At 26.8% G+C, this 8,882-nt stretch overlaps 1 protein-coding gene across 1 annotated transcript; it reads right to left on the bottom strand.

Moving 5' to 3' along the window:
• Positions 1-1,829: 1,829 nt before the first annotated feature.
• LOC100801451 (14 kDa proline-rich protein DC2.15) lies at positions 1,830-2,535 on the bottom strand. The gene has a single exon (XM_003549858.5). It carries the CDS (start codon positions 2,501-2,503, stop codon positions 2,093-2,095), a length of 411 nt encoding a protein of 136 aa, XP_003549906.1. The 5' UTR covers positions 2,504-2,535; the 3' UTR covers positions 1,830-2,092.
• Positions 2,536-8,882: the final 6,347 nt, after the last annotated feature.

Genomic DNA, 8,882 nt, shown 5'->3' with positions numbered 1-8,882 from the left:
CTTGATTATTTCATGAATATAAAAAAAATATAAGTATTTTTCTGGTAAAATAGGTATCATAGATATTTTGATATGAGAAGAAGAGAGGGGGGGATAATAGGTATCATAGATATTTTGATATGAGAAGAAGAGAGGGATAGAGAAAAAGATGGGTGTTAATATAGGGTGTAACATTAAAAAAAATCTTGTAGTAATAATAGGCGTGGTTCATGTATTATTAGTCTTTTTTTTTTGTTTCTATATTATATTAAGCAGGGATATTTTTGACACTTTTACTTGTGTTTCATTCATTTATATCTTTACAAAAGAATTCAATGAGTGTTCTTGCAAGATTTATAATCGTTGACTTTGTTAAGAATTCAATGTGTGTTTCAAGTACCTTCAAGTTTTCAATCTTGATAGTACTCTGCAAACTCACTTAGTGCATACTTCACTCTAGCTTGTGACTTGAGGGATTGTGTATTGTGCCACACCTCGGTCAACCCGAACTCTACAAACCCACTTTGTGCATACTCCACTTGTGGCTTAAGGGGTTGTGTACCAAAGCCACTTCGTGCATATATACTCCACTCGTGGCTTGAAGTACTACGCATTGGGCCACACCTCATTCGTCCCGAGGTAAATCACTCACAATAGAAAGACCTACACTTGGCCTACATCGATGTGTAAGAGCCCACAATCTACGGGATTTTGATGCAATCGCAACTCACACCAACCGATGAATATCCCGATTAATCAGAACATCCCTTCTAAAGGCTAAAGTATATAGGAGGGTTAGGAGGAAGACATAGGCCTCTCCATACACTTGAACTGGGGGACTGATCTAGATTAGGAACCAAGCTAAGGACTTCAGAAGGCTTGTAAAGAACAGTAATTAGTATTTCATTGGATTTAGAATATTAAATTTGAATTATTTATGTCTTATTTAATAAGATTCTTTCTAAAATATATTCATTTAATAAGATTATTTTTTTTATATATTTGATATAAAGTTCCAATAGTTTAGAAAAAATATTTATTTTTTAATTAGGAATTAATGATACAATTTAATAAAGTTTGTTAATTTTTTTAATAAATATAAAATGTCTTTTTTGCTTATAACTAAGATTGGAGGAAATATGATTTTTTACATGCTCTTTTGGAACATGGAATAAGGTAGAGCATTGTAAGTGATAGAGTCACCAATTGTGGATTGAATTTTAATTAACCTTCCCCATAGTAGATTTAACATGGATATTTTTCCACTTCTTTAAGGTCGAAGGACACATGAATGCCAAAACTTCAAGATTTACAGAGTCAATGATCAGATCTATCTATTTAATTAAAATAATTAAAAATAATAATTTTAAAAGAAAAAATATTTGAATTAATTAGGGACTAAATTATATATATATATATATATATATATATATATATATATATATATATATATATAACAATTTCATTACCACATATAGTAAATTGATGACTAAGTAACTTAATAACTATTGGTCCAAATATGAAATTTTCCAAAACCTCTAAAAGTGTTACTGTGGTACCATAGAATTTAATATGTATCTTGGTTTAAATAGCTAATTATTCTGAGCTTTTTTTTTAAATGAAATAATAGTGCATGCACGTGGAGTGCTTTGTACAATCGTCACGGGCTCAGTGTTGTGCATGCTTACTTTCATTTTTATTCTTTTCTTGAATTAGTTTTCCTCTAGTTGCGCATTGGACACAAGTTAGAAAGCAATGTAATTTTGCTGATCAGCTGATGCTCTCATTCACCGAAAAGACAAAACAAAATGGCATCAATAAATATTAAAATGTATTTGCAACATTAACCATTTATCTGCCATATAAATAACACTATCATTTTTTTATTCCTTTTGCTTTACATAAGAAATTAAGCATTGGGAATTTATTTAATGTGACACTTTGCCTGATAAAACAATCAATAAAGCGGCAGAATATAACGAGAATTTACCCATCCATGCACTGATGCACGAACAAGAATCACACCATGATAAATGGAATTTCAAAAAAAAAAAAAAACAACGGAAAACCACAACTAGGAATAAGCACGTAGCAACTTGCTCATGGGCCATGATTAGGCACATTGGAAATCACGTGGAGCTTTCCTTGAGCAAACATTGAGAAGCAAGCTAAGGGAGATTGGAAGGTTGAGGTTGATGCCCAAAATGTTTGCTTTGAGGGCAGTGCAAAGGCACACTGCAGCTTCAAGGTCAACGAGACCATCGAGAAGGGTGCAGCAAGGGGTAACTGGTGGTTGACCCAAAGTGGCGTTCACCAAGTTTAGCACATTGGCACATACACCTAGTTTGAGTGCGTCACGGGGGCACGAGCCACTTGGGCTGGGGTTAGGGTTAGGGTTGGGGTTGGGCCTTGGCTTTGGGTTTGGACCAGGGCATGGTGTATAACCGCATGCAGAGACAAGTGAGAAGAAAACGAGGTTGAGTGTGAGGAAAAGGGCAAGGGAGGAACAAGTTTTTGAAGCCATCTTAAACTCTAATAGCTAGGTATAATGTTTCTTATTTTCTTCAACTAATGTTTCTTAACTACTAGAGCTTAAGAGAAGAGTGTTTGTAGGGATGGGAGTTATTTGAAGTGAATGGTGGTTTATATAGTGTTTTGGAAAGCCAAGTGGGGTGAATTGTTTTAGAACAAAAAAATGTTAAACGGGTTTGGGAGAGGAGTAATGAACTCAAATATTTAATTAATTTAATGAAGCAACTATGGACGTTATTGAATGAGTTTTAGCTGGCGAATAAAATCGATGAAATAGGATTTGGATGATTTGTGTGGTGATGTGGGGACTCCCATCAATTTGTGGATCCGTAGAAAAGTTATGCACCTACCTACGACTCGATAGCACCGGAAGTTCATTACTGGAATCGCCGATTTTTCAATCACTACTTTTGCACGTTGAATGGCAGCCCCATTATAATTAGGTTTTGTAAAATGTTTTATGGACACTCATTATACTATGATACACCTAGAGAGTGAAAAAAAAATATAGATATGATAGAAAAAAAATCATGAAAAGAAATGAGAAAGGTTAGAAAATGTTTAAAATAAATAAGTGTTTGTATATCATAACTTTTACATTTTTGGACACCCGTAGCATGATATTAAGAGAACGAATAATGATGGTTAAAATTTATTAGAAAATATAAAATTATGGGTAGAAACTAATAAATAAGATAAAATTTATAAAAAAAATAGAATTTTAACAAAATTTAAGTAATAGTACTGATTAAAAATGTATTAATATCATTTCTCTACTTTATACATATGTGTGAAAGGATTTAAATTATACTAATATAATTTTTAATTGAACAATTTTATCTTCGAACTAACTCTTGGATCATGTTACTCAAAATTAACTTTTGGTTAAGTTACCCCTTCAATTATTCTTTGTATGTATTAAATTTTATTAATCTAATTTTTAATTTAAAGTTCTTATTAAGTACATATATTAATTTTTATAACAATTTAAAAAATTTATATTTTGTTAAATAAATTTGATGTAAGTAAATGTTATTGATTTAAAAAAAAATTCAATGATTAGATTAATGAAATGAGTAGCCAAGAATTACTAATATTTTAGTCCTTAAACTTAATCACTTATGAATTTTTAATTAAGTCATTTGTTGTTTGTAAATTATTAGCATAATCGTTACTATATGTCCTTACTTTCAGTTCTTATCCGTAATATTTTTCACCTTTCGCTTACCAAGTCCACCATTTGAATTATAATATAACTATATATGAATCTAATTTATAAGTGATTTAATTAGATAACAATAGCTAGCACCTAAATCCAAGACATACCTAACAAAATTTTGTAAGGTTCTAAACCAAAGCTTCAATCTAAATCAAGTTATTAACTTGTATGTTATTAATATGAGTATAATAGATTAATTTTATGGAATAACAGTCATCACAAAAAGATAGTTAAAAAAATTGAAAATCATAAAAAAAAAAAAAATAAGAATGTTAGAAATATTTGTTTACATGCATACCTTTGTGATGGGGTAAGTGTCCTACACCTTGTCTTAGGTCTTATTTTTGTGATTTTTACATTATTGTTCAAGGGTTTTATATTAAAGTACTTGAGTGGCCAGTGCGTGGATAGTGGCTCTCTAATGGCACACAAAGCACATATCTTTTTTTATTCTTTTGAGTACATTTGAAATGTAACGGGTGGAATTTTTTTAATATGAGGAGGTGTAAGTGAAAGGCATGACACATAATCCATGCGATCAATAGGTAAATTATTGATTATCAAAGTAACATGTTCAAGCAAAGCAAAAAATGTAAACAACAAAAGTTGTTATTTTCATGAATTATTACCGCAAGATATATATAGATACTATCACACATGTGGTCTTTAATTAGCAACATTTTTTGGCTTAACACTAAGTAAAAATGTTGCTAAAAGATTTTGACAACATTTAAAAAATATTTTCAAATATGAATAAATGTTACTAATATCTTTGTGCAAAATTTTATTGATCATTGTGTATAGCTCATGTTGCTAAAGGTTTTAGTAACATGGTTATACACAACATTTGATAAAATATTATAAATATATATCAGTTTTTTTTATCGACAAATGTTAATTGTAAGTTTGTTAATTTTTGTTAACAAGAGGATCGAACTCGTGACTTTTCTCTCATTCCCTTCTTCGCAAAAATATATTAGTAACATTTATTTATATTTGATGATATTTTTTAAATGCAATGTTTTTACTAAATGTTAGGCAAAAAAAATGTTATTAAATGTCACATGTATAATGAGACATGAAAGAATTTTGAATGTACTGGTTACTTAAGAATATTAAATAGGTAATTTGATTTTTTTAATTGAATAAAATGTAATTTTTTAAAGTTAGACAATGTTTGTTAAGGAAAAAATAAATAGTTTTTTTTAGATATTTTTTGTGTTATTTTCTATTCAAATTTATTGTTTCACTTGAATGGTTTACTTGACATGTAGATGGTGGAGGTGAAAGTCATAATAAATTATGCTAATAATTTATATGCAAAGTAAGATTTGATTGAAAATTTAAAAATATATTTAAAAATCAAAATGATAATAAGTAATTAAGTTTAGGATCAAAATATCAATAATTCATTAAATTTAGACCTTGATATACCAAAAAAACAATAAGAAATTAAATTTAAAGACGAATAAAAAAAATTATTTTTTAAAATATGTGACAACCAATGTGAATAACACTTAACTGTCATGTGTTATTCACGTGTGAATAAAACATGTCAGAATGTTAGCGATAACAAATATCTTTGTAATTTTTGCCTTTCACGAATTAAGGTGTCAGCATCTCATGTTTTTATGATCAAATGACTATTTACCCCAAAGTTCTTTGTCGAATTAAGGTGTTTCACATTCCTAACCGTTAGACATTGAGATCTTGATCCTCCAGGTGTGCGTGAGCGTGTAATATTAATGGAGCCCACTTTGGTTAAACGAAGCCCGTGACTCTCTAATCTGTAAATGCTTCTATGATTGCTATTATAGTATAATATAAAAAGCCTAGTAAAGAATTTTCATGTGACCATGCCATGGCCCAAACGCGTGGAAACCATTAATTTGCTTTTAGTAGTAATTTGCTGTCGCAGTCACAGGCTAATCTGGATTGCGTTTATCTGTAAGAAAACTTCAAGTTAATAATTATATATTCATCCGGAAAGGAGGGTCTAATTAAGCTGCGATCTCAGAAAGGAGTATAATACTAACGTAGAACATTAATTTAATCAACGCTGAGCAATAAATTACGGAGTATTCTGAGCTTTAGTATGTGCAGGACTGCAGGTTTCAACCCTTAAGATTTTATGACGCAGATGTAAACAAATTGTTGAGAACAAAAAAGTAATGTGGGTACTGAAACTAACGTTCCACCTGTCCATGATTCCTGATTACAATAAATAGTTCATGAGATTGACTGCATAAATATTGCACATATTCTAACAGAATTAAGAAAACATTTTGTTTTACAGATATTAAGAAAACAGTAGTATTCAAACAGAATTAGTATTAATTTATTAGGAAATAATTTTATTAAAATATTTTATTTTTTTCTTAGTTTCAATAAATGTACTCCTTCAAGTCGGTATCAAATATATAATGAAGAAAAAAATATATTCTTTTGTCTTAAATTATAATAAAATTTTAATTATTTTAATATTATTATCTCTAAAATATTATTTATTTAATAAAGGTATTAATTTTAATATTTCTTTTATTTCTGATTTCAAGTTTCAATAAATGATAAATTAAAAAATATTTTTTTTTAATTGATATTGATGTAGTTATAAATGTTATTATCTAATTTTCTTAATTGACGTGAATCAATTTTTTTCTAATATTTTTAAGATGGAAGGGAGTAATATTAAATATTCCAAAACAAAAATATTTAGTAGAAGATAAAATTAAAATAAATATTTAAATATCTCATTAAAAATGTCTCATCAGTTAATTTGAGTTTTTTTAAAGGCTACTGTAGTGATTTTGATACGGAGTGAGTACAAGTTATAATTATTATTGAGTGATTTAATTCTGGTTTTAGTCTTCAATTTATTTGTTATGCTAGTAGTCTTTGGATTTAGATAAATGTGAAATTGAAATAGGTTATAATATTAATCTATGCCGTTAGCTTCATATAATGATAGTAAGTTGCAAAATTTAGAAATTATTATGTTAGTATGTTGTTTATATTTCCTTTTATCTCGAATATATGCAATAAAATTTTATTATTATTTTTTAATATAAGAAAAATTTATTTATTTATATCTTATTTAATTAGTCTCTCTTTAAAATACTTTTCATTTAATAATATCAAACACTTTTTTATGTTTAATATCAAATTCTAATAAAGAATAATTTAAGAATTTTATTTTATTTTTTAATTGAAAATGATACAATTTAATGAATAAATTAATTTTCTTAAAAAAGTGTGATGTCAATTTTTGCTTGTAATGGAGACTGGAGAGAGTATTAATTAAAGACTAAAATAATACTTAAATTGTCCTAAAATAATAGTTGTTTTAGATTGTTTTTACATAGATAAAGAAAAAATAATAAATATATAAAGTAGAGTAGTAATTTTCAAAAGTAACTTTATATCATCATTAATTCATTTATAGATTTTGTTTTCTACAATTAATATTATAAGGGATTATTAGTGAAAAAACACCATTAATATTACATTAAAAAATTAAAATAATAATTATTTTAGGATATTTTTTTTCTCTTACACAACAATTATAATGAAACAAAGAAAGTAATAGTTTTAATTTCAAAATTTTATTAGATATTTTCTAATTTCAAGAAACTACCATGAAAATGTTTTACAAATTCAAGAATTGATTAAAAGGAGGTTCACTCAATTATTATTAGATTAATCTCGATCCTCCCTTTTTAAAAGTTTTGTCATAATATCTAAACTTAATATGTTTTTAATTATTTAAATTTGAGTAATTATTTTTTTGTCCTTAAAAAAATTTATTTTTATTATTCCTTCAAATTTGTAAAAAAACTAAATTTAGTCTCTTTCTTTTACTGCACTAATAATGTTACAATTTGTGAAAATTATTCACCATCAGTTATTTTTTTAAAAATCGTCAAAATATGTAAAATAAATAATCGTCACAATTTCACATTCATGTTTTTATTTATTTTTCTTTAAAATCTCCAAAATATGTAAAAAAAAAAAAAAAAACCACCACAAAACCATATGAGTTAAATACTCTAGTGGTTTTAAATCATTAGAAAATCGCTTTTTGAATGTTTTTATATTAAAGATTTGGTTCAGATATATTTTGGTCCTTGATAAATTAGGAAATTTTTATTTTGGGTTTCTTTTATATATATATATATATATATATACTATATTATTTTTCTTATTTTTATCCCTAAAATATGTAGGTCATTTCTAATCCGTTACTCCCTATCAAATATTTTTAAAATATATACTAACACAAAATAAACAAAATATTATAAGAACTAACAAAATAACATATACCCAAAATGAAATATTTGTTTTGTTAAAGACTCGTAGTACAAAAAATTATTAGAGATTTAGAACAAAATTTACTAATTTATCACATATCACAGACATATTTAAGCTTAAAAAGTTTATAAACATAAAAATAATTAGACTTAAATATGTTTGAAGTCCTTGATAAATGATAAATTTTTGTTTTGGGGCCTTAATAAAAAAAGTTGATCATTACATTCAATCTTTAGTATATTAAAGCTTTTGTTTAATTTTGAGTTATTGTGGATTATTAGTTAAGTGATGATGTGGTATCTCATAAATAAATATTCTCAATATATATCAATCACTTAAAGAATGTCATATCATCACTTAATTGACCGTAAAAACTCAAAATAAAAATTTTAATATATTAGGAATCCAATGCAACAAAATTTTTATTAGGGACCAGCATCATCCTTACCTTGTTATAATTTGATACAATTGTCTTTCTTTTGATTTTGTTGTTCTAATCTAATATGTGTTGCTTTGATACCTCAGCTCTTGTAAAACTTTCTATCCTTTATGCTCTGATACATAACATATCATGTTTATTTTTTATATATATCTTTACATGATTATGCTATTTGTGATCAAAATTTAATATGATTTGTCATCATAAAAAAAGAAAAAGATTGTTAGAACCAAACTCAAAAAAGATGTCTAACACCTCAAAAAACTTATGAAAAAGATGGTAGAACTCACAAACAAAGAGAAGGGATGAATTGGTTTCTATATCAAATCAGACTTTAAAAAAATTTATTAAATTCTTTTTCAAGGATCGCATCACAAATTTTTTATAAACCAATATTAATCAATC

The sequence above is a fragment of the Glycine max genome, chromosome 17 (assembly GCF_000004515.6).
Source record: "Glycine max cultivar Williams 82 chromosome 17, Glycine_max_v4.0, whole genome shotgun sequence".
NCBI lineage: Eukaryota > Viridiplantae > Streptophyta > Magnoliopsida > Fabales > Fabaceae > Glycine > Glycine max.
The sequence above is the reverse complement of the archived record's forward strand: the minus strand, read 5'-3'. Positions and strand labels throughout refer to the sequence as shown.

What these genes read in the sequence shown, in the direction of transcription:
- LOC100801451 (XM_003549858.5), bottom strand. Translation starts at nt 2,503, where the DNA reads ATGGCTTCAAAAACTTGTTCCTCCCTTGCCCTTTTCCTCACACTCAAC.